Source organism: Gossypium hirsutum, chromosome A06, assembly GCF_007990345.1.
Source record: "Gossypium hirsutum isolate 1008001.06 chromosome A06, Gossypium_hirsutum_v2.1, whole genome shotgun sequence".
Taxonomy (NCBI): domain Eukaryota; kingdom Viridiplantae; phylum Streptophyta; class Magnoliopsida; order Malvales; family Malvaceae; genus Gossypium; species Gossypium hirsutum.
Window position 1 is genome coordinate 88,061,643 of NC_053429.1, and position 26,782 is coordinate 88,088,424.

Genomic DNA, 26,782 nt, shown 5'->3' on the forward strand with positions numbered 1-26,782 from the left:
TCTCTTTGCTCGAGTGATTCCTCTTGAGATCTCACCATTAGGTCTCTCGTCTCTTGTTGCGATTTGGCCAGTTGCTCTTGTAATTCCTTTTGAGCCCTTTCCATCCTTTCAATTCTCTCATTGAATTCAGCTTCCATTACTCTAGCTTGTCGGCGCATTTTATAGGAATGGCGTGGTTCCAGATTTGAAATCTTGCAACTGCGGATTATACGGTTCTTTAGTTTCGGTGGATGATTATGGTGATATGTACACGTGATAAATGAATGAATGAGTATATGAATGGATGAATGTCCAAAGAATAAATGATGCATAAATGTTAGTTATGAGTAAACATGCAAGAATTTGGTGTTGATTTCAAGATAGCCCCATATTTAGGCATTTCATTTATCAACATAGTCTATTACACAAAGTTTCCATTTTTCCAACGGTTACTCAAATTTCCTAGCCACATTGCCTTGTTTCTTCACTTGCTCTAAAAACTCTGATATGCTCGATCTTTGGCTCGGAGGGAATTGGCAACTGAGAACTTTGGCTTCATCTGATAATTGAACAACTTGTATAGCCGCTTTGCGAATTTCATTGATCAAGAAGTCGAGTTGCATTTCTTTTTCTTTGAGAGTTCCTTCATACGCGTGAATGTCCCTATCGTACTGCTCACTCTTTTCTTCTAGAGCCTTCAGGAGGTTATCTAATTGTTGTTGACGAGATTGCAGCATATTTTCTAGATCTCGTGTTTTCCTTTTTAATTCTTGATGTTCAGACTGACTATTCGCAAATTCTGCAGTCACCATTTCATACTCGGCGCTCTTCCTTCTAACTCTATCACAGCGCGCGCAGCCTTTTCCTCCTCTTTCTTTGCTTTTCCCTTCCAAAATTCCATTCCTCCCTTGATATTGCTAGTTTCTTCCTTCCATTCTACTGTCAACTTGCCCAACCCGCTATTCTTTATAGTGTTTTTTAATTTCTTGTTTTCCAAATGAAGGTCCCTTAAGTCGTTTCTCACGATCTCGGCTTCTCTTTGTACTTTTTCAGTTCTGGACCTTTCAACCTGAACTTCAATCTTTAGTTGATAGTTTTCTTCTTGGAGGGCACTAAGGTCCCGAGACATCTTGGCCTTTTCTCGTTCGAATTCTTGTCTTGCCATTTCTAGCTCAGACGGCGTTTCCTCCGAGAAAGGATTCTGGATGGTGTAGTTTGTTGACGAAATTTGCTGACTATTTACCCGTTGCTTCCTCCATATGTCGTAATCTTGGGTAAGGGTATCAGCATACAAGGCTAATTCCATGAAATGAATTTCCTTCCAAGACTTTGCAGTGTCTCAGACTCTCTTCATATATCCTTCATCCGCGAAAGCAAACTCGAACTGTGCCAATCCTCCAGTTGCGGGTAGGAATTGTCGCGAAGAAAATTACCTTTGGACCAATAGCGGAGCATATCCAACTCCTCTCCATAACCCAAGTAAAGGTACCCAATCTTGGCTTCCACATTTGTATAGCAGAACCAAAGGACGGATCCAGGGTGCTCTCCATGTTATATCATCGGCGCGAAGATTTTGAAAAACTGATACCCAATGTTGCTCGGTGACTTCCTTCGGCCATTCTTTCTTGAGGTAAGCTTCTAGCGGGGAGAATGTTTTAGAAAACATATGGAACGGAGTGCGCTCTACCTTCCAGAAGTGACTCAAAATCCAAACATTGAGCAACTGCGCGCATCCAATAAATCGTCCTTCCCCTTTTCTTCGACAACTACTCAGGGACCTGAAGGTCTCGGCTAGGATGGTCGGGACAGGGCTGATTCCTTGTTTTAGCCTTTCGAAGAAATCTACTACTGCAACTTCAAGATGTCCGAGAACTTTCGGGAAAACAACCAAACCGTAAATAGCCAAGGCGAATAGATTCACCCTTTTCAACATGTCGGGATATTCAGAACCAAATCTCGTAGGGAAGACCATGGAATGCAAATGGTTTCATTCTTCTTTTTTATCTGTTTTTCGGCCCATGCATCAGTCATGTCTGTCAGTCTTACTAACTTTTTCTTGAAGGTCATCGGCTTAGGCTCCTTCACATATATTTTGCCGAATTGTACATTGTCGATGCGGAGTAAAGCAGCATACTCTTCTATGGTTGGAGTCATGTCTTCTTGATTAAAGGTGAAGCACTGATAAGCTGGGTCCCAAAATCGAACCATGGCTTGAATCAACTGTTTGTCCACACGGATGGTGATCAAGTGAGCTATATCTCCATACCTCTCAGTGAAAATGCCCCTAATGTTTGAATCCCACTGATTCCAAATTTGAACCAGATCCTCAAGGTCATTTTGGCGAACATTTACAGTTATATGTTCGGGCAAATTGGCAACACACCCTTCCACTAGACTATCCCCCTTTTCTCTCTGAGTTTTTAGAGACCAGTCTCGAACCAGGGCATTCTTCTCGGTTATTTGTGTAATTGACTCCTCCATCAGAAACCCGTTTTTTTGGCAACCAACCTTTAATCAACACCTTCTTAATATGATGCCTATGATGCATGATAAAAAAAAACTTGGTTAGTAAACACAACAAATATAATTTGAGAAACAAATTAAACTACCCAATCCAAATCTTTTGTATAAAGAGTGTAAATGAAAGGCAAAAGGCATTTTCCCCGTGTACTTATTTTGGTGACTATAAGCGGACAGAGGTTCGGCATGGCTCTAATTGGATAGCTCGTATGGTTCATTATATGCAGTCTCGGTTCTAGACAGGTACTCGAATTGCTCGTACTATCATCTGCTAAGATCAGCACGAAGCCTCGGTCATAACCCATCACAGGCTCACGAGTTCAATTCGAGGGATTACATTTACTTATGCCTATGCGGAGGGACAAGTTAACTCACGAAAGCATAAGTCATATGTAACCCGAAAGTATTCACTAGCCTGTGCGGAGGGACGAGTTAACTCACGAAGGCGTAGCATTTACTTTCACTTAAACGGGCAGAGCCCGGGTAGAGAGCTCATGTTATGAGAAAATGCAAGTGCACGGTGTGTGGGGAAAAACTCATAAACCTTTACGTTTTACTTAAAGAAACTAAATCAAAATTAAAACCATAAAAATTGAAAACTGAAAAACAACCAAATAAGCAAGTTAGAAGAAATATTTACAACATGATACAAATGCATGAATTTTGAAAACGAGATTTTCGGATCACGACCAAATATTTACTTTGAACAAGGAAATTTGAAAATTTTGACAAAACGTGTTTAATTCTAGACACGACTCTCAAAAAGGTGGTCCCCAGTGGAGTCGCCAGCTGTAGCGACGTAAGTATTAGCTTTGGTTTCGGTCGCTAATTGTGGCGATTAAAAATTTTTATTTTTTAAAATAAACAGGGAGTCGCCACCGATCCTTTTTCCTAGGTGTGATCGGACACCTATTAGATCTCTCATTAAAACAAGATAAAAGGGTGAGTTTGGGTCTACGTTAAGATCCAGAGAAAAATTAGGGTTCGGGAGTCAGTTACGTGCGAGGAAGGTATTAGCACCCTCGCGACACCCAAAAATTGGTATCTCATAAACATGTGTTGACTTGATTCTCAAAAATACAAGTTCAATATTAAAATTTAATCATGATCCGATTAAAAGAAGACGAGAAGTTTTAAATTTCTAAATTTTTTTTTGAGAGGATATACCGTCTTAACACGAGTCCATTGATGTTCACCCAACATAGTGATGAAATCAACGACAGGGTGTTAAATCGATATATTTCCTTACGTATTGAAATCAATAAGAACATAAAATAATGAACAACGGGGAAATATACAAGAACGGACGGAAAACGAAAGATAATAGTTGGAAACACATCATGGCACATAGTACATACGACAATGATATTTAAAAATAATAACAATGCACGCGATATTAAATGTAACAATAGTATCATACACGAGAATATAATGAGAATACAACGAATATTCATACGAGGATAATTAAGAGTATATATGTAAAATATATATATATAAATAGCGATAGTATTAGAAAACATACTATATAACATTCTAAGTATATACAAAATATTGATGAAAATACAATGTCAAAAAGTATATATCTACATAATAATATTAAAATAAATGACGAGTAATAATAATGAAAATAATAGTTATAATAGTAAATACAATAATATGTGAAAATAATGTTATGTATAAAAATATATATGTAGAATAAAATATACATACTAATAATAAATATAATAAAGGTATACAAATGTAATAATAATATATACATGGGTAATATGATATTTTAATACATACGGAATGTGTATATAAAAAATAATATACATAATATATAAAATACATATAATATATACGTATGTAACAAAACATATACTAGGGTTAATGATTATAATAGTAATGATGTTAAAACACGAAAACAATATATGAATAACAAAAATACTATAATACACATATATAACCAAAATATACACCATTATAATAATGAAAATAATAAACAGAATAATAATAGGTATGATCATAATACATATATATATATATAAAAAGAACGTGCATACTTATACACTAAAATATGCATCACTGTTAATAATATGATATTATAATAATAATAATAATAACATGAAATTTCAAATAACTAAAATTAGCATTACATAGATGTACACGTATACATACATAAAAACAATATACATTAATATATAAAATAATCATAATAGTGATAAAATAATACTAATATTTAATGAAGAAACGGAAATAAATAAAAAAGGACTAAAAAGAATCAATAGCAAAGTTTTAGAGTCAAAATTAAAATAAAGGTGAACAAGAGGATCTGCTTGAACACGCATGTAACCTCGGGGGACCAAAAGTGTAATAACCCCAGTCTTTTAAAATGATTCGCATTGCTAGGGACTAAATTGGAAGTCGCTGCAGATGATAGGGCCAAATTGCGAAACATAAAAGATTTAATTGTAAAGTCTCAGAAAAGCGGAAGGACCAAGGGCGCAAATAGACCCTTGGTCCAAAAACACGCGGACACTGACCTGGAGCGGGTTGGGTCGATCCGACCCATACTTAAAACGGCGTCGTTTTCTGCTAAAAAGGGGGGGACCAAAACGGTGCGTTTTGGTCCCCTATATAAGTTAAAATTTTTTTAAAAACTTTCATTTGGCGTCTGGAAAGAAAAAAAAAAGAAGAAAGGGAAGGAGAGAAGAGGGGGGAGGGGAGAGCTCCAGCCAGGGGGACCGGTCACCGGACGGCCGCCGGAGACTCGTCGGCGTCGGCGCCGGCCATCGCGGAAAGGTAAAAATTTGATTTTTTTTTATATTTTTATATGTTTTATATTTTTGCACTATATATGTGTATAAATATGAGTAGAAAAGGAAAAAGAAAAGAAAATAGAAAAATATGAAGCCGATTCAATAAAAATTTAAAGTCACATTCTTTTTTGATTTTGATTTTCGCTCTTGGAGATATCAGTTCTGGTGTAGTTCCTCTATTATTTTATCACTGCTTGTATTGAAATTATTTCTCTCTTTTTTCACTCAAAAATTCGAACCCTTACATCTGTTTTTCTTCGGGCTTTTATAGCCTTTATAAAATTTATTTAACATTGTTGTCCATCTTCTTTCTGGTCTTGCAGGGAATGGACAAACGGCGGTGGCAGAGGCATGGTGGAGCAGGTGGCCAGTGCTGGTGTCAGAAGGTTGGTGGGCAAGTGGGAGAGGCAGGGGGTTGGTGCGCAAGTGGGGTTCGGCGCAAGTGGGCAAGTTGGGGGGGTAGGTGGCTAGGGTTAGTGGGATTAGGGTTTCTGAATGCTGAGTTTAGGTTATTGGGCTGGGGTAGTTGGGCTTCGGATTTAGTTGTTTAGGCTTAGTTTAGGATGAGATGGGTATGGGTTTTGAGTAGGTTTAGTTATTGGGTTTTGGGGTGGCCCAAAATTAGCCTGTACAGAATTGTATATGTTTTTATGTTTGAATTAAATGTTTTGTTGTGAATTGTATAAATGCCATAAAAATGTGAAATGATCACATACTCGTTAAAGCCCGATAAATGAAAGTGCTCAATCAATTATAATGCTTGACAAACGATAAACGATAAAAATGTTAAATTTTATGCTTGAGTTGAATGTGAATATTTGAGTTGCATAAATGCATGAATATATGAGATTGACCACTTTCCTGATAATGCTTGAAAAGTGTTTAAATCCCAGTTGAATAAATGGAAAATCAATGGGTACGTGATTTCTCGAAATGAATGAGGTCTTGTATTTGTTGTTGACGAGATTTAGCTCAAACGAGTAATCCTATTGACCTCATTTATGAAAGGATTTAGCCCGGACGGGTAATCCTGATATAAGTCCTCTCGAGCATATGTTATGGATTGGATTTATCCTTGACGGGTAATCCAGATCAAGCTCTTAAAAGCATATGACATAAAAAGGATTTAGCCTGGACTAGTAATCCTGTTGTATACATATGTAGCTCGAGAGTGTACTCTCTGAAAATTGTACCTTAAGGGTACTATTGGACATGAATTGACAAATTCTGATTTATACACCTTGGGTGTACTACCTGTGTATCCATTGATATTTTGAATAAATTCAACAGGTAAAGTTCTGACAAAGGCAAAGATGAATTAAAAACAAATTGACACGGAATGATACATATGGTATGGAAATATGACATGAAAAGAATATTACACGAAATTCAAGAAGATGATATTTGTATATGGAAATTACTTGATGAGAATGTTCATCTTTGATCATAAACCCGTACACCTTGAATGTACTATTACTTGTGTGACCTTAATACTCAAATAAAATGAGTAAAGTTCTGACATGAAATGATCTGAACTCGAAATGAACTACTATAAAGCTATACTCATAATAATAAGAAATGGTCTATACATGTTAAATAAATACATGTTGTAGAAAGCATATGTGAATGGGAACTTGATTGTTGTTGAGCCCACACATATCTTGATGTTACTATGGAATATATGACTAACAAGGGCAATGAGGATATGTGTAGGGCTTGAGATCAAAGTGGTTGAATATGCCTTACTTAGTTACCTCAAATAGGATGAATGGTAAGTTAATTACCATGTTATACGAACTTACTAAGCATTTTATGCTTACTCAGTTTTGTTTTCCCCTGTTTTAGAGTAAATCAGAAGCTCATTGGATTGGAAGCTTGGCAGAGATCACTCACACTATCCATCGGCCTATGTCGGTATATATATGGTAAATCAATTATGATTGTAATGGCATGTATAGGTTATGTTGGCTATAATGGCATGAAAATGTAAATGATTATTGTAATCTAGCCATTGGAATGGCTAGTGATGATTATGTTTTGGTACATGTATATATGTATTTAAGTTCATGCTATGGTGATAACATAGGTACTATATATTGTTTGATTAAGAAAGGGGAAACAAGTATGCTTATTAAAGAGTAAGATTGTAAATATGAATGCTTGTGATGATATATCATGTTGAATGATAGAGTTTGCTTATCTTGAATGCTTGAAATGGTTGGTATTTGTATGTGTGTTTCAAGTGCAAGTCTTGGGTGAAATTTTGGGTGAGAAATAAAGCTAGAAATGGCTTTATTTTGTCCACACGGGCGTGTGTCTAGACCGTGTGTGACACACAGCCTGGTAACATGGGCATGTGGTTAGGCCGTGTGTCCCCTGCACCTTAATTTTGAGAAACAGAATGCTCAGAATTGGGCATACAGGCAGAGACATAGGCGTGTGTCTCAGCCATGTGTGCCACACGGCCTTCAACACGGGCGTGTCCCTTGGACCACATGGGCGTGTGAGCCCTGCACCTTGGAAAAATTTTGAAAAGTCGCGAAAAATTCTTAGAGATCTCGATTAAGTCCTGACTTGTTTCTAAAGCTTGTATTGGGTCTTGAGGGTCCATTTAAGGGACATTTCAAATAATCTCAGTCAATGAATAATGATTAACAGGAAATGCTTGTAAATGTTCTGAAAATTTTTGATAACGCTCCGTAACCCTGTTCAGGCGATGGATACGGGTTAAGGGTGTTACAGTCTCGAGACATTCTACCCTACTCTATAAAGCATGTTTATTAAGTTTTGGAATGATTTCGAATGATGGTTAAATGTTCTCATTTCGTAATAGGACTTTGGGAAGGGTCTAAAATGACTTTTAAAACCTCAAAAATGTATGAATGAATTTTGTGAAATTAATGATTGATTTTAAATTTGGATTTAACATTTTCATACTCGAATCAATTTGAAAACTTATGTTTTGAAATGTTTTCAAGCTTTTTAAATGTTGAGAATCATTTTAAAGAATTTTTATAAAATTATATAAATGGTGTTTTATAAAAATATATATATATACAAGCTAAGAAAGTGTTCCAGTAGTATCTTCTATTTGTACCAACCGTGAGACGAGACGGATATAAGATGTTACAATACTAATTCTCTGAACTAAGAGTTTAAAAACTATCCATTCACCATGCTATCTTCCATAAGTTTGTAAACCCTATTCGAGAACTAAATTGCCAAGATTCCATCAATGGTTGACTTTGTGATATCACACTCAAGGAATTCAATTTCGTCTTCATGAAGATCATTTTCCAGGTTACTTGAGTTAGATTCCATACCATTACCCTTGTTGAGAAGCATATCACCAAAGGCGACATGAACAAAAACCCTATCAGCCCTATCATCCACAGATGTAGCCTCATGTATCGTGGACATTGCAAAACCCTTCCTCCAAGTTTTAATTTTAAGCTTTGGTGCTTGAAATTCAATTCAAGCTTTATTCCATAAAAATGTGTTTTTTTAAGGTTAGGATTGGATCTGTCGGATTGTATCCATGTAGGTCTTTTAAGGATTGACATCCGTGAGTGCATCTAAACAAATTAATTCGGATTTAAAATCTCGCACACTAATGAGTGCACCTCGCAACGGATATACCAATATTAATTATTTCGTGACTCAACTTGTCATGTTGGGAGCATAGTTGAAAATTGTTTTTTTTTTTGGTGCCTACTAATCAATCGATGTTCACTTTGCATAATGCAACATTTTATGTTACGTGTTTGGATTTATTGAAGCACACTTACAAATGATTGGTCTCATCATGATAATCAACCAACTACCTTTCTTTTGATATGTTTATAGTAAAGGTCAGTTTGAGACTATTTTTGATAAGATTGATTTAAAAAGTGTGTTCTGAATGTGTTCTGAATGATTGGTTTATTTTAGTGTTTAGCATTATTATAAAAAATTATAGTAAATAATGTTAAAATTTTTAAAAAATAAATTAATTCATATAATATTAAATAATTTAATATAATTATAATAAAAAATATATATTAAATATATTTAAATAATTAATAAATTATTTGTAAATTTAATGATAGATGAAATATTTTAAAATTTTAAAATAAATTAAAAATAATATTTAATAATTTAATATAATAATACTGAATATTTAAACAATTTAATATAAATTAATACAAAATTTTAAATACATTTTCAATAGTTAATACAAATAAAGATATTTTGATAATTTACCTTTCAAAATGCAAAAGCTAAAAATACCTAAATCCAATTTTTGTGTTTAGGTGATAAAATATTTTTCCACTGCTAAGTGTTTGACATTGTGTACCCCAAACAACAATGCCAAATGAGGTTTATTTAGGATACCGACAACTTAAAGTCGGGTGAAAGTAAGTAAAAAAGCTTAGTTGACATATGGAAAGTGAAGATGGGCAAGATCGACATTGTGTCCTAATTTTTATTTTATATTTTCTTATTTTTGAATTTTAAAGGAATTTTAAATTTTTCATAACTTCTTTAAAATTTTTATTAAAAATATGAAAAATTATTATTTTTTAGAAATTTTATGTGTTTTTAAAGAGTAATGATCAAATTGATAAAAATTATAAATGATGATGACTATAATTTTTTTTTGTGTTTATTTATAATTACCACAACAGAAACTAAAAAGAAAATTGGAGGAAAATTAATGAGAGGATGGATATTTTTAAACAAATAAAAAACTCAATGTTTTGAAATTAAAATAGGGAGTAAATTTTAGAAATTAAAGGAGTAGAAAGATGCCCTACAATTTAAACCTTTTAAATCCTCCTTTGAATGTTAAGCTACCATTCACAATGCAGCCTCTCCTGATTCGTAATCGCCGTATTGCAATACAGCTCTATATTAAATATGAACCCTATAGTTCGTATCTCTCCGACCTTAGCTCAGTTGGTAGAGCGGAGGACTGTAGTGTGTAAATTCATTGTAATCCTTAGGTCACTGGTTCGAATTCGGTAGGTCGGGTGTTTTGCTTTTTCCCTTCCATTTCCTCATAGATTGAAGAAGAATATATTATAATTAAATATCAGAAAAATTAATTATTTCTTAAATTATTGGATTTGAAATGCCTTATTTATTACCGAGGAAAAAAAATACCTAATTTACCTTTTAATTTTCTCAAAAATTCTATTTTCACTTTTATAGTAATTATCATATTTTTGTTTCAATTTAATTTCACTTACAAATGCTTTGCTAAAGTTGAGGAGCAGAGATTTTAGGGACTATGTACCCCAAAAAATAATAATCTTATAACCCCTAAACTAATGAAATTTCAACTATTATTTCCCACGGTTGAAGAAGAAACAATGGATAATGGCTTTTTTATTTTTATTTTTTATTTCTTATGTTTCTTTTAATTAAATAAATGTGTGATTTTTTTAATATTGTTAAACTCATTCCTCACCAAACCCTCCACTATACTTACCTAATGCCTTAATTTCCTTTTTAAGCCCTAATTATTTATTATTTCCTCTTCTACAAATAACAATATATAATAATGAACTTCTACCACTTTTACAATTTACTCCTTATACTTTAATTGTAACCGATCAATAAAATTATCTGGCCAAAAATCACTATAACACTTTAATATACTCATAAATATTAATAAATAATATTTATTGACTCGATCATTGGAATACGGGATTTTGAAACCGCTGTTTTCGGTTCTACTAAAAATAGGCTATTATAGAATTGACAATTGTTGTTTTAGCTTTGAAAATTTGGCGACATTACTTATACGGTGAGAATGTCACATATTTACTGATCACAAAAGTTTAAAATATCTAATGACTCAGAAAGAATTGAACTTGAGACAGCGCAGATGGCTTAAACTGTTGAAAAATTAAAATCTAGTCATTGATTACTACCCTAATAAAGCTAAGGTGGTAGTTGATGCTTTAAGCCGAAAATCTATGTTTGCATTGAGAGCTATGAATGTCAATTGACTATGAGGCGTGATGGTTCTATTTTAGTTGAGCTAAGGGCTAAACCGTTGAGTTACAAAAAAATGATTCAGAGTTACAAACAAAACGAGTACTAGTTAAAAATGCACAGACAACCGAGTTCAATATTAATGATGATGGTAGCTTGTATTTCCACAATCGATTGTGTATACCGAATGATTTTAAGCTAAAATGGGACATATTACACGAGGCATGTAGCAATACTTATTCTATACATCCAAGCAACAACAAAATGTATAATGATCTGAAACAGACTTACTGGTGGCCAAGAATGAAACTTGAGATCTCGAAGTTCATATCGAAGTGTTTGGTATATTAGCAGGTGAAAGTAGAACATCAGGTCCACTCAGGTTTGCTACAACCTGTTATGATTCTAGAATGGAAATGAGCATGAATTACGATAGACTTCGTATCGAGTTTTCCTCTAACACGGAAAAATAAGGATTTGGTCTGGGTAAATTTTTACGGATTGATGAATCAAAACATTTTATTCCAGTCAGAATCAATTATTCACTTGAGAAGCTAACTGAGTTGTATGCTACTGAAATTGTTAGATTGCAAAGTTTTCCGTTATCTATTATTTCTAATCACAATCTGAGATTTACATCCAGGTTTTAAGGTAAGTTACACAATGCCATGGGCATTAAAATGAATTTCAGTACCACTTTTTATCCGTAGACAGAAAATCAGTTAGAACGAGTGATTCAAATACTCGAGGACATGTTACACTGTTGTATTATTGAATTAGAAGGTATTTGGGAAAATTTCTACCTTTGGCTGAGTTTACTTATAATAACAGGTATCAGTTAAGCATTAAAATGACACCGTACGAGGCATTATATGGACGCAGATGTCAAACTCCATTGTATTGGTCTGAATTGAGTGAAAGCAAACTAGTAGGGACTGATATGATTTGTGAGACCGAATAAAAATTTAGAATCATACGAGATTGTTGGAAAGCCGTGTCAGATCGTCAGAAATCATATGCTGGTCTAAAAAATATATATATCGAGTTTCAAATTGTTGACAAAGTATTTCTGAAAGTCTTGCCCTAGAAAAAGATCTTATTGTTAGGCAGGAAAGCAAAGCTTAGTCCAAGATATAGGACCATATGAGATCTTCGAGAGAATTGGCACTGTAGCTTATAGATTAGTGTTACCACTAGAACTAGAAAAGATTCGTAATGTGTTCCATGTATCGATGTTACAACGTTGTCATTCTGATCCCTCTTACGTGATTTGTACAAATGAAATAGAGTTGCAACCTGATTTTTCATACAGTGAAGAGCTAATGTGTTCCATGTATCGATGTTACGTCGTTATCTTTCTGATCCCTCTCACGTGATTTGTACAAATGAAATAAAGTTACAACCTAATTTTTCGTACAGTGAAGAGCCCATTTTAGTGATGCTGGAAACGGTGGTTTTGAAACCTCATTTTTCGATGGTCGAGTTTGCACAAATATTATTTACGAGTCTATTATAGTATTATATTTAATTTTGTTTTGGTAATTCAATTGAAAAGTTATTAATTAAGGTACAATGCCAAAATTGTAAAAATCATAAATTAATAGTTACTGAATTTTTATTTGTTAAAAAGCTTAAATAGTGGTTGTTTAGGGATTTATGTGGCAATTTAACCATATTTAAATATGGTGGACGGTTAGTGCTTATTTTCTAATAAAAATATATGTTAGAAATAAGTTAAATATTAAGTAAAATTATATTAAAACATAAAAATCAAAGTGTCCATCTTCGTTTTTCTCTTCACCTTTTAATCAAGACAAAAAGAATGAAGCCATTTTTTTTGAAGCTTTCGACCATTGCATGGTATGGTATTTAAATTTCGTTTTTCGTAAATTTTATATTTTTAATATCGTTGTAACTCGATTTAGCTAGCTCATGAATTAAATTGTGAAACTATAAAATTTTGAAATTTACCATTTATTATTTTTGAAGCTTTTGGTGTTAAATGATTAGCTTTAAAGCTTAGATTTGTAAAGGACTAAATTGTAAAGTGAAAGTTGTTAGTTTTGAACATAGGGACTAAAATGAAAATAATTTTAAATTATCATGAAATTTTTGTAATTATAGATATTATAGGGCCGTAGAAGGATGTGATTGAAACCATATTGCAAAACGGGGCTTAAATGTGAAAGATATGATAGTTTTGTTTTTAGGGATCAAATTGAATAAACTGCAAAACTTTAGGGAATTTCTATAAAATGAAATTGGACTATCATATGCATGAAATAAAATATTTTAAGATATTTTAAAATAATAAATTGAAGTGAATTATTATACAGATTAAGATTTGAATCAACCGGTAGATAATCAAAGAAAAGTGAAAATTGTTGATTAGTCCTTACACTTCAACTCGTTAACAATTTTTGCAAGTAAGTTCATATGGTATAATTGTATATGTAAATATGATCTATGTGTTTGAATTATGAATTTATATACTTTGAATTAATTTGAATTGTATACAAATTAGTACAAAAAGGTGAGAAATGGACTAATTTGTAAAAAAATGGTCTAATGTGTTAAATGTGCTTGGATGAATGTATGAAAATGTAACATCCTAATATAGGGCCTAGACGGAACAGTGGTTTCGAGACCACGGATCCGAGGCTAATAAAATTATTTTATTTATATTTTTGGTGTACTAGCATGATTATATAGATATATGAAAATTTTGATGAATTAATTTTAGCAATTTTGAGTCTAATTGTGAAAAAGGACTAAATCGCATTAAGTGAAAAAGTCCAAATTATATAGAAAAAGAGTGTTAATTTGTCATGGACTAATTTTTGGAGGCTTTTAAAGGGCAATTAACCCTTTAAAACCAAGGGTGGCCGGCCATAGTAATATAGAAGACAAAAAAATTTGGTTTAGGTGAGTTAGGTGGACCTATTTGACTTGAAATATTATAATAAAGAAAAGATGATATCATACTTCATCTTCTCCATTGTTCCACCGAAAATTTCAGCAAAGAGAAGGGTTTTTGAAGCTTTAAATTTCAGCAACTCATTACTCACACAAGTAAGTGATTTCCTTGATAATTTTTGTACTTTTGGAATCCCCTTTGCATGAGCTTTCTTTTGAAGGGACTATGTTACAAAATGGTAAATGTTCTAGGAAGTTGCCATAAAAGGGTTCATGAGGTTTGCTGGGTTTTGGTGGAAGAATATGAGTTTTAGTTGTTAGACAAACAACTTTTATGAAAGGTGTTAGCATGAAAACACCTAATTGAACCACTTTGCAAAGGTTGTGAAATGGGTAAGAAATGTATGATATAGATGGAATTGTAAGATGCCATAAGCATAAATATTATTAGGCTAGACTTGAATGATTACAAAATGTGATGAAAATCGAATTACGAGCCCGAGGGCAAAATCATAATTTTAGCAAGGTTCTGAGGCAAATTGGTCATTTTGCCTTAGGATGAGACAAGGATTGCAAAGGAATTAAATAATGTATTGATATAGTTATTTTGCTTATTTAGACCCTGATAAACCAAATTCGGAAGTTGACCGAGTGAAATGGAAGGTTTCAGAGTGATCAAAGTTCAAATTCGAAACGATCACCAGGTAAGTTCGAATAACTCAAAGTAGACTCTAATGTACTTAAAATGTATATTCTTGATTGTATAAATATGGTAATTGCCTATTGCATGATAATTTATGAGATTTGATAAAGCAAGTAAAATACATATAAGAATGTCCCGGTTAAATGAATAGGGTTATTCGATGGAACATCTCGAAAATGAATTGACAGTGAAAAGGTTCTAGCCCGGACGGGTAATCCGAAGTAGGATTTAAATTTAGCCTAGACTGGTAATTCAGATTTGAACTCATTAGAGTATATGTCGTTGTAAGGGGATTTAGCCTAGACTGGTAATCCCGACATTTACTCAATGAGTTTGTATTACGGGGAATTTAGCCTGATTTGGCAATTCTGTCGTAAGATGCGAGGTTCGCGGGAGTGCTGTAACACCCCTAACCTGAATCAGATCATCGGATTAAGGCTAAGAGGTATTACCAAACTAAACATTTAATAATCTCATTCATATTGTAAATAAACATAAACAGAGATCGAGCTGAAACACATATTGATATTTAAGTTATACGCCATTTTCGTTTGGCCAAAATATTTACAATTTCAAAACATCGTTATCATCAGCCTAACCTATACATGCCATATCGAGTCCAAAATATAACTGTACCCAAAAAGATCGATAGTGTGATGAACTGCTGACGATCCCCGGGTCGGTGGCCAAAATTAATATTCTATAAAATAGAGAAATAAAGAACAGAGTAAGCTTTCAAAGCTTAGTAAGTTTTAAGCAATACAAACAATTAAAACTTGTCATTTAAATCGAGCATTTAGTATCACAAAACTAATATTCTAATTACAAATCACTTGGCCGAATATACACAAGTACACCAATTAAAAAGCCTATTGGCCGAATATATATGTATATAAATATATGAATACACAAAGAAATTTCTGCACATACTATACTTTACTTTATAGCTCATACAATTAATTTAAGTCACATACTTTCATGTAATGACAGACATCGACCGAATAGGTCATGCTCTTATTCGTAGATATAATAATCATTCACACACATATATCGTTCTTTGATACTAATAATTCACTTTAAAAAATCAATTCACATACGAGTACATAATATGTACCTGACTATCATAATGTATCATACATAATCAATAGTAGTTTACCTCGAACTTTCGAATTCATAATCTTACTTGAATCACCGGCGTTAAGCCTGCTAGGTTTAAAACCCAAATCCAGTCACCAGCACAAAACCTGCGGGACTTTAAGCTCAGATATAATACCAGCACTAGGCCTGCGGGATTTAACCCGGATATAATACCAGCACGAAGCCTGCGGGATTTAACCTGGATATATTACCAGCACGAAGCCTGCGGGATTTAACCCGGATATAATTCCAGCATATAGCCTGCGGGTCTTTAAGCCCGGATACACATCAAATATCATGCATATTTAATCATATATTAACACATCTCATTCAACATATCACATTAGTAGTCATTTGCTACATTCGGATATAAGCTCCATATGAACACCATCATTTACATTTCGGTTCAAAAGTCATGCATAAATATCACATATCCATTTCACCATTCAAACTTAACCCATAGTGACCATTCGACTATAAGTCATATACATAAATTATTTATCACACAACTTAATTCAAGTAGAACCAAAAGGTCACAATTCATCTAATATATACATATCAAGGCATCATCAATTATATACTATAGGTGACTACTCAAAACTTACCTCGGATATACTTGAACGGTTGCGGAAAGCCTACTCAATTACTTTCTCTTTTCCCCTATCCAACTTCGATCCTCTTTGCTCTTGAGCTTAAATTCAAAAATTTTAAACTAGTCATTATTCGACTATTCAAGCATTACTTCAGGAATATAATATATATATTTGGCTTTCACACATATAGATCATAGTAAGTTTATAAGAAAACATTAAGCAACTCATTAACAAATTTTTATCAATGTTTACCACAATATCACAAATTCACAATAAGCTGTCTTCCTGAGCAACAATCACCAAATTATTTATAAATGGAGCTATGAAACTCCAAATCAATTGCCGTAAAATTTTCCTGAAAATAGACTCATATATCTTTTATCCATAAAATTTTCAGAATTTTTAGTTTGGCCAATCAATACCAGAGTTTTCTTAAAGTTTCCCCTGTTTCACTGTTTGACTAATCTGACCACCCTTTACTATGAATCAAATTTCTAATTGTACAGAAGTCAAAATATGTTCTCGTTGATTTCATTTGAAACTAGACTCATTAAGCTTTAATTAAATAATTTATTCAGTTTCTAACTCAACTCCCACAATTTATGGTGATTTTCCAAAATCACATTACTGCTGCTGTCCCAAGCAGATTTATTACCAATTTACTCTTTCATAACTCTTTACATTCATATTATTTAAACATGTATATCACCAATCAATTTCATCACAATTCTATAGTTTCACTTAAGCATAATCTCCATATAATACATCGTGCTCAAATCATTATTCAAGTTCAAATTCGGCTAGCTCACATATACATACTAGCAACTAAATATTAACATTGCATTTCATACTACAACCGAATGTATAGCTCATCAAAATATATTTATTCATGTTCCCTTAACACATATTGGTCAACTAGTTCGTGCATTATTCTTTGGCACATTTGGTCATTAAAGCAATAACCTACTTAACTTTCAAGCATTTTTATACTAACATTTCTCCCAAGGTCGAATTCATATACAAACTTTAGTACTCATTTAAAGTTTATATTTTAAGTAATTTATATACACAACATTAACCAAATATCCATTTACTAAGCATTTTAACAAATTTTTCTTCAACTATCCACACATTAGGCAATGACAAAGGTAATTTAGAAAATCTTAATTTAACTTATAATTATTCATAACAAATATAAGCATCCACTCCAATCCATCACTTTAAACACAAGCATTACTCAACTATTATATATGCTCACATTCGGCATTTTCACAAATGCACAAGCCGAATTTTCTATCATTCAAATTATCTATATGAACATTAAATTAGTTCCAACATCACCCATTCCTAATTATTCCTTAATTCATAAAGGCAAACAAACATCCCCTTAAACCTTTTCCATAACCGAATACTCATATTACTACCAAATTCAAAATTTTGACATGGGCAAGTAAGGGACTTAGTAACTAGCTTAATATGCAAAAAAGTTCAAAAACTAACATGGACTTCATACCTTAATCAAGACTAGAAAGGAGTAGCCGAATGCTTGTTTCCCCTCCCTTCTCTTCTTAGAATTTTCGGCCAAAGAAATCAAAAGATGAACACTTTTATTTCTTTTCTTTGTTTTATTCATTTCATTAATTTAACACATTTTTTATTACATATTTCTCACCACTATTTAATATAATAATATTAAACCATGCATATAATGCCCATAATTATGAGCATGTCCGGCCACTAGTTTTATTTTGGACAATTAGCCATGTAAAACCTTAAATTTTGTTTCATGTTTATTTCAGTCATCCCATATTATTCCCAGCACATTTTAACTTTAATCACTTAAGTCCTTTTTTTTATGATTCCACATTCAATTGATAAAATTTAAAACATGAAATTTCACACATGCATTTTCACTATTAATAGACATAGAAAAGAGCATTTAGAAAATTTTTCGACTCGGTTTTGTGGTCCCGAAACCACTTCCCGACTAGGGTCAAAATAGGGCTGTCACAAGTGGATACTCGAAATGATCACTTGTATGAATTGACGGGAAATGAGATATCCATCGGAGAACCGAGAAATTCAACGGGACTAACATCAGATGTAAATTAGGAATAATGATGTGATAAGCTCATCTAGATATACTATTATCTTGTCATGCCATGAGACTAACTTAGTGGTTAAGTACATTTGATAAGAAATCTATTCTATAACTGTTTGGATGGAGTATTTATTATGGTTACATGTTAAATAATCGGTAAGTTTACTTTCCCGTTATTTGGACTTACTAAGCATGTTAATGCTTACCCTCTTTTTATTTTCCTCTATTTTACAGTACTCGTGGACTCTTGAGGATTGGAAGACGGTTGAAGCGTTGGTCATACTATCGATCTAATCATGTTTTGGGTATATGCGAAAGCTTTTATTTTGTTATAATGGCATGTGTAGAGCTAGACTAGAATGTTTGATTTAATGAGAAATTGGTTATGTATTTTGGCAAAGTCAAAAGCCTTTCATTTTGTATCAAGCCTAGGATAGCGGTTGTTATTCATGTTGGTAAATGCATATAATGTTCTTTCTATGGATGAGTTGGCGTTCATTGTAGTGAAATTAGTATATTGAAATGATCTTGTATAGGTTAAGTAAAATGGGTGACAAAATGGCTTGGAAATGGCCTCTTTTGTCCACATGGGCAGGAACACGGGCGTGTGTCTAGGCCATGTGTGACACATGGCTCACTCCCATAGGTGTGTGTTATGGCCGTGCGTCCCCTGCACTTAGAATTTTAAGTTATTATTGTACACGGGCAGGCCACACGGGCGTGTGCCATGGCCGTGTCTTAAAGTTAGTATCGTACACGGGCAGGTCACACGGGCGTGTGCCATGGCTGTGTGTTGAAGTTAGTATTGCACATGGGCTAAGGACATTGGCGTGCCCAAGCCACACGGGCTTGTGGAGTCTAGAGCATAAAGTTTTTCCAAGTTTATCTTAAGTTCTCGGTTCGGTCTCGAATCATCTTGAATGTATGTTTTGGGCCTCGTAAGTCATTTAAGGGACAGATTGCTTATGAAACGAAAAGTTTTAATTTGATCAAGATTTTATGACTTGATTTCCTAAGATAGATTGAGTTTAAGTTAAGTAGCACCTCAAACCCTATTCCGGCATTGGATACGGGCGAGGGGTGTTACAGAAAAGGTAACATACAATTGGCATTCCAATAGGGTTATGTGTGCATTCTATGGGATATGACATGAAATGATATTGATGAACGGAGAATTCACTGTTTTAACTGGAATCTAATAGTTGTTGCGGGTTACTGAGATTTTTCTCTATGAAGACCATTGTTTTTGATTGTCTATACGGAGACCTTGATGTGAAAGGATGTAAGGTCTTATGAAATTTGATGCCTACGGGCTTAGCACTTCGATGCTTAGGTGTGTTTTGGAGTTATGGCTTAAACGGGCAATCTGGTAGGTTTTGGTGGTCACCCATGTATCTGTATCTGTTTATTATAGTTCATCGAGCTAAACGATTATAGAAACAATTAAATGAATGAATGGTAATGCGTTGTGATAGAAATGAAAATATAAGAGCGAATGACTGAAATTGTGATATGTATTCAGAATTGATATGTTATTCGATAATTGAATAATGTAATAGAAGCATATATATGTGATAATACTGATTAAATGACATGGAATTGAGTTAATTTATATCGCATAGATTGAAATGCTATAAGCTCACCTTACTGTTGTAAAATGTAATGACAGGAAAATCATATAGTTAGCTATTTCAATTTTGTTAGTTATGAATTGAGGTGAGTTTACTGCTTTAAAATCTATGAACTTACTAAGCATATGTAATGCTTACTCTGTTTGTAGTTATCTTTTGTGGAATGAGGTGATCGGATCACTTCGGAGCTCACAATATCAAGCCTTTGATTCGGTAGTCTTTTTATTGTTCTGGACTCGGTTATGTGGCATGTATATAGGCAATGTTATGCTTATGTGAAATTATTTTGAATGATGTTGATTTTGGACCCAAAATGGTAAATGACATGTATGGTTATATGATATGGATGAACGTGTGTATCTTGGCAATTATGTTTAGTTATAATAGAAGCGTATAGATGATCATATTGACAAATGAAAATGGTTATGTAATGAATTGAGCATGGGCTTTTAGTATGGATTATATTGGTAAGTAGGTGTTGATTGTCAATTGAAGATGGATTGAATATATATAGCTTGCATTTTAAATAAATGTTAAGTTTGTATTTCAAATATGACATGTTACCATCATTGATTGAGGAAGGTTGAATTGTGGTATGTAGCATGGTTTGAGATGGTTTTTATGCAGGTAGTAATGTGCTTAAATTTGCATATAAGTTAAAGTTTGATTTGAGCATGAAAAGGTACCAAAATACAAGATTTTCAACCTTCTAGTAAAAAGCATCGATACTATAAATGAAAGTATCGCTACTTTACCAAATGAACAATGTTTTAAAACGATAAAATGTCAATTTGGTATTAATACCAGTATAAAGTATCAGTCCTTAGTCCCAAGGATCGATACTTTATAAAAAGTGTCAATACAAATTGATTTATGTTCAAAATTTTGAAAATGGCAGAATGCCAAAACGGTATCAATAATAAATTTAGTATCGATACATTCCATCAAGAGTATCTGTACTTTATTTCCAATATTGATACTTGTGTATTTTAACTTGATTTTTTGTAACATCAAAGCTAAGAACGGTATACCTATGCTTAGATTTTGAAAAGTTTACAGTTTGGTCCTTATTTATTATATGCGTATAATAAATATACCAAGTTAATTATTATTCAAATTTAGAAAATTTAAATTTAATGAATATATAAAATATATAATAATAAAAGAGAAAATGTTTAATACACTATCAATGGAGTTTTTAAATTCTACAAGCTGGGTCAGGGGATTGAAAAGTGTCCTATAGAATTGATATGTGACAATTTTTTCGTAAAGCTATTTGTGAAATAAAAAATATATACTACTAATGTACTGAATATTAACCCATAATAAAATATATTAATTAATAATATTATAATCAAATTAAGTTTAAGAGAATCCACATATCGGATTTGTTAAACATTCAATTAATGAAAAAAATCAAATTGTATGTACTCATTATACTTATAATTCATATAAAAAGTGAACATGGAAGCCATTTTAAACTTTTTCCTTATTTTGATACGTTTTGATTAATACCAAAATGCCTGAATTACAAAGCTGATCAATTAACACGATTACTGTGTTCATTTTTAGCAGGCAAGGCAAAAATTATGTAACATGACTATTGTGTTTAATTCAGTGCATTTTTTTAAATGCTTAACTGATTTGTTGATTTTTTTCCAATAATTTTTTTTATTCTATAGCCTAAATATAAAAAATATATTTTTCAATATTCTAAATTTAATAATAAAAATAAAAATATTCAAATGTCAATTATTTGAGCATAATTTAAATGTCAATTTAATGATTTAATAATAATAATGATTATTTTTGTTAATTTAATTGTTTTTTTTTTCAAACTCACGCCTTTTATCTATATATATTAGATAAAAAAAATTATATATATATCATATAATCAACCATACATATTACATACAAAATTCATATACATATAATATTATTCATTATGTTTATACAACTCCTATATCTATATCTATATTATATTATATTATATTCATCAACGTTAGTTATATTATATACAATATTTCTATTAAAATAAAACATTTATATAATTTTTTTATATCAATTCAACTTGTATTCTATTATTATTATGTAAAAGAAAAATTAATTATTGTGTTTAAAATAAAAAATATTTATAATTTATACAACATGAAAATTATTTGAATTTGTCTAAGTCCACCGGACCTAACTCGATCCAATCCAATTTTGGGAAAATCCAATCTCGAAAAAAATTGAATTCAAAAGAACCTGAATTCAAAAAAATCAGATCTTGAAAAAATTTAAACTTAGAATAATCTAAATCTAAATATAGCCTTGCCTGAGCCGCCCATTTGCCACCTCTACTAGAATATGCGATATATTGCTCAAAATAATAAATCAAACTCTTTTATGTACATAAACAATCATATTTTATTTTTGAACTTTAAACCATTTTTTAATTTTCCCATAATTTTCTTTTTTACAAATATGAAAAAATTGTTTTCAATTTTCACATATTTTTGTGTTAAACTAACAAAAATTATAAATATTAAGAGCTATAAAAGTTATTCTACCTTTTCTATAATTGCTAAATCAGCAACCAATGACAAAATTGGACGAAATTTTAAATAAAAAAAATATAAAGACTTGAAGTATCAAAATTAAAGTGCGAGAATTACATTTGAAAAGAGCCCCCCTCCTCCTTGCAGAATGGTGCAAATTCAGGGTGGTTGATATGGGCCGTTGCTTTAGCCACAATTGTGGATGGAGTCGAAGGTAGGTAGGCAAATTGCTTTTTAAAGGATGCTAACTTTTGAGCAATCCATTGGACTCTCAGAAATTCTGAAGAATCCCAAGGAAAGAAGAGGAAGAGAGGGAGTAAGCTACTGACATCAAGTAATCAGAGTTGCCATATAAGGATGCAACTTACTTTTAGGTCCATTTCCCATATCACATTGTTTTCATAATAGTGGATTCAACCCTTAACCACTCATCTTGCCTATATTTTATGCACATTGCCAACCGTTTTCTCAACGATAAACTTTTAAACTCACCCAAATTGCAGCCTTAGCGACTGTGACAGTCAACTGGAAATAAGTTGAAAATAGAAAATGAATGCTCCAGCCAGAAATCAAACCCGGATCTGTACCGTGACACCACTGGTGCTCGTTGTTTCCTAGGATTGCAAGTCATTGGAAATTTCTACTTTTAACTCTAAAAGCAACCCATTGGATCTAGTTATCCATGTATTCACATGTTTTAGTTTATTATCATCGTATTTTTATATTTTTAAATAAGATTTTTAAGACACTTATATATTATTTTGTGTTACTGAGAGCAAACCAATTGGCATGGTAGATTATCCTAAGACAGACAATATACATGGAACAATTTGATGACTTGCATCACATCACATCACATCATCATAATCTATACTCATCCTTCTACTCCTTACAATATGGGTTTAAAGTTAGGACTTTAAGATACATATATGTACAAATGACATGCCTAAGCTATTACCATTTTCACATTGAAAAAGCTCTTTTGTAACACTCAACAGACATGAAAGAATGCCAAAAAGTATAAAGGTGCAAAATCAACAAAGAAAAGCATTTCCTCACCTAATGATTGATGTTCCCTCAACATGCTATTCAATGTGCATCAAAATCAGTAGAAGCAAAAGAGGCCTCTCATTTTACAAATGATGCAGCGATTATCTACCGTCCACTATTGTGTTGTTCCATGACAGAGACATGGAGGATGAATTTGATCGTCGAATATCATCAAATGTCGGGTGTGACGCGTATCCAAAGTTTTGAGAGTAATTAGCCCACATATCCCTGGACTTCACCTTTGCCAGCAAATGTGCTTCCATATCTTCGGTTTCGGATTCCAAACCTTCATTCTTCCCTTCAAACACTATCACTACTTGCCTCATTGTTGGTCTCGAATCAGGATTTGGATACGAGCACAACAACCCCAAATGCAGCACCTTTTTTACCTCCTCCTCGTTGAATCCCTCGTTACCCTTTAACCGTGCATCCACTGCGGTAAGTAATTCTCCTTGCATCATCAACTGCCATACCCAATCCACCAAAGGCGGCTTTCCATCCTCTATAGGCCTCCTACCACACATGACCTCTAAAATTAAGACCCCAAAACCAAACACATCGGTTTGTGTCGATGCTCGTCCGTTCCTAACAACTTCTGGGGCCAAGTAACCCAAAGTTCCGACCACTCGCGTCGTGGTTGCCACTTGACTGTGCCCATGCATCCGAGCCAACCCGAAATCCCCTAACCTTCCATTCATATCCTTATCAAGCAATACGTTGCTGGCCTTGATATCCCTATGTAAGACCTTAGCTTCCCATCCCTCATGTAAATACAATAACGCTGAGGCAACATCTTTCAAGATTCTAATTCTTTCTTCACAAGTCAACATGTTGGTCTCATCACAGTCATAATAAACCCTCTTATCCAAACTTCCATTTTCCATGTAATCATAGATCAACATGAATGTCCCTTTTTCTTTCTTGCACCAACCTTTCAACCCGACGAGGCTCCGGTGTTTTAACCGGCCGAGACTCGAAATCTCTGCCAAGAACTCTTTCATTCCATCATTTTCATGTGAAATGCGCTTCACCGCAATCTCAATTCCTCCAGGTAAAACTCCCTTGTAGACCTTTCCGTTTCCTCCGAAACCGATCACGTTGTCATCCGAAAATCCCTTGGTGGCTGCATCGATCTCTTGGTAAGTCATCCTATGAGGCCAATACTCAAATTCCCAATCTTCCATTTCAGCTCTTTCCTTTGCTCTCCTCCTTTCTCTCTTAATCAAAAACAGGGAAAACAGAGCAATCAAAACAAGAACAACGAAACTCCCCACCGTTACGCCTGCAATAAACGATCTACGCTTATGAAATGGTGTCTTGGGGATAACAAACGATGGTAAACCAGTGGTGATCAAGCGTTCATTTAACGAAAAATTAGAATTACTGAAACTCCAAGACAAAATCCTATGGCTTTCAACCAATCTCCCAGTCGATGAAGTGAACCCAACATACATTTCATCCTCCAAAACATCAGATAAATTCAAAGGTACATTCAACAATGGCCGCTTTGGTCTTTTTATCCCAACAGGTGCCATAGTAACATTAATAACAGAATCTTCATAGTCAATCCAAACTTGATAGTTCTTACCATTATTAAGCTTCAGTTTCTCAAAACCCTGATCCCCATCCTCATTAAAATCACTGTAATAACCAGCGGTGTGGGAGGTTGTTGAGGTGAGGGAGTTAATGTCGATCCCAACATGGTTATCATCTATGTCATCGAATTCTTGGTTAGCGAAAACATCGAACTCCACACCAAACACATGATTGGTCGGGTCGCCGTTGTTTGAGAGGTTGAAAAGGCCAAGATTTTGAGATGCGGTTGTCCCATTGATGCCAGTATTGGGCGTAAAGATGAAAACGAGACCGTGTCCTGGAAGAGTATCCTTGTTCCTTGAAGGAGCCATGGAGAAGATGAAAGAAGTAGAGAAAGGAAGAACATGAGAAGAATTTGAAGTCTTTGTTGGGATTTTTGAACTGTAAAGAGCTCGACCGATAGCAAAAGATGTTTCATTGGTGAGTGTAAGAATTCTGGAATCGATTTGAGCGATACCATAGAGGAAAAGGTTAGTTGAATTGAAGCCATTGAAGACAAAATCAAGAGATAAAACAGAGTGAGAAGACAGGATTATGAACACAAGAATAAACAAAACAGGCTTTGGTTGGTGTTTCTTCATTGCTTACACACAAAAAAAAAAACACAGACCAAAGCCTGTTTTTCATGGGAGGTAAATGAAACAGGGAAGGGATTGAGGTTGGGAAGATAAAGAAAGAAAAATGAGGGAAATGTCAGGGATCAGCTGACATGTAAAGGGGTTTGAAAGTCCATAATCAAACATATTATTAAAGACAGCCGAACTAGTATTGGGTTTGAAAAGCTTGAAACTCCTCGAGGATTGATTGCTGTAAAAAACACAAACAAGTTGGGTTTGACAATATTTGTAATTTATTATCTGAATAAAAATTTAAATTAATTAAATTATTTATTAATTTGGATGCAATGGTGAATTATATTATACTCTAAAAAAAATTAGAAGAAAAACAACTACTAACTCAAAATTTTGATTAATAAAATAGATATAAACGATAATAATATTAAATAAATTATTTTATTATTTTAATAAAAAATATTATTAAAAAAAATTTAATTGATAAATGTTTCAAGCTAAATCTATTATTCCAAAAGGGAGGGGTAAATGAATCCAAAAAGCCAAAATTTTTAACTAAAATATGTTGTAATAATTATATGTTTGATGTTTGCAAAAAGGTAAAACATATATGGGCCAATGTACATAGATTAATAACATGGTTTATTATTTTATTTCATCTATT

The 26,782-nt window shown here is 33.2% G+C and overlaps 1 protein-coding gene, 1 long non-coding RNA gene and 1 other non-coding gene across 3 annotated transcripts; 2 read left to right on the top strand and 1 right to left on the bottom strand.

Annotated features, from left to right (window-relative positions):
* The first annotated feature begins 10,220 nt into the window (after positions 1–10,220).
* TRNAY-GUA (transfer RNA tyrosine (anticodon GUA)) lies at positions 10,221–10,310 on the top strand. Its single transcript is given in 2 exon segments — positions 10,221–10,257; positions 10,275–10,310. It is a non-coding gene; the product is annotated as a tRNA-Tyr (tRNA).
* Positions 10,311–14,279: 3,969 nt separating this feature from the next.
* On the top strand, positions 14,280–20,733 carry LOC107934287 (uncharacterized). Its single transcript, XR_001693859.2, has 4 exons — positions 14,280–14,351; positions 14,815–14,899; positions 18,964–19,034; positions 20,510–20,733. It is a non-coding gene; the product is annotated as an uncharacterized lncRNA (long non-coding RNA).
* A 3,025-nt stretch (positions 20,734–23,758) lies between these two features.
* Positions 23,759–26,275, bottom strand: LOC107934282 (L-type lectin-domain containing receptor kinase VII.1). The gene has a single exon (XM_016866659.2). It carries the CDS (start codon positions 26,125–26,127, stop codon positions 24,052–24,054), a length of 2,076 nt encoding a protein of 691 aa, XP_016722148.2. The 5' UTR covers positions 26,128–26,275; the 3' UTR covers positions 23,759–24,051.
* Between the last annotated feature and the right edge of the window lie 507 nt (positions 26,276–26,782).

Coding starts and splice junctions, on each gene's coding strand:
- LOC107934282 (XM_016866659.2), bottom strand. CDS start 26,127: ATGAAGAAACACCAACCAAAGCCTGTTTTGTTTATTCTTGTGTTCATA.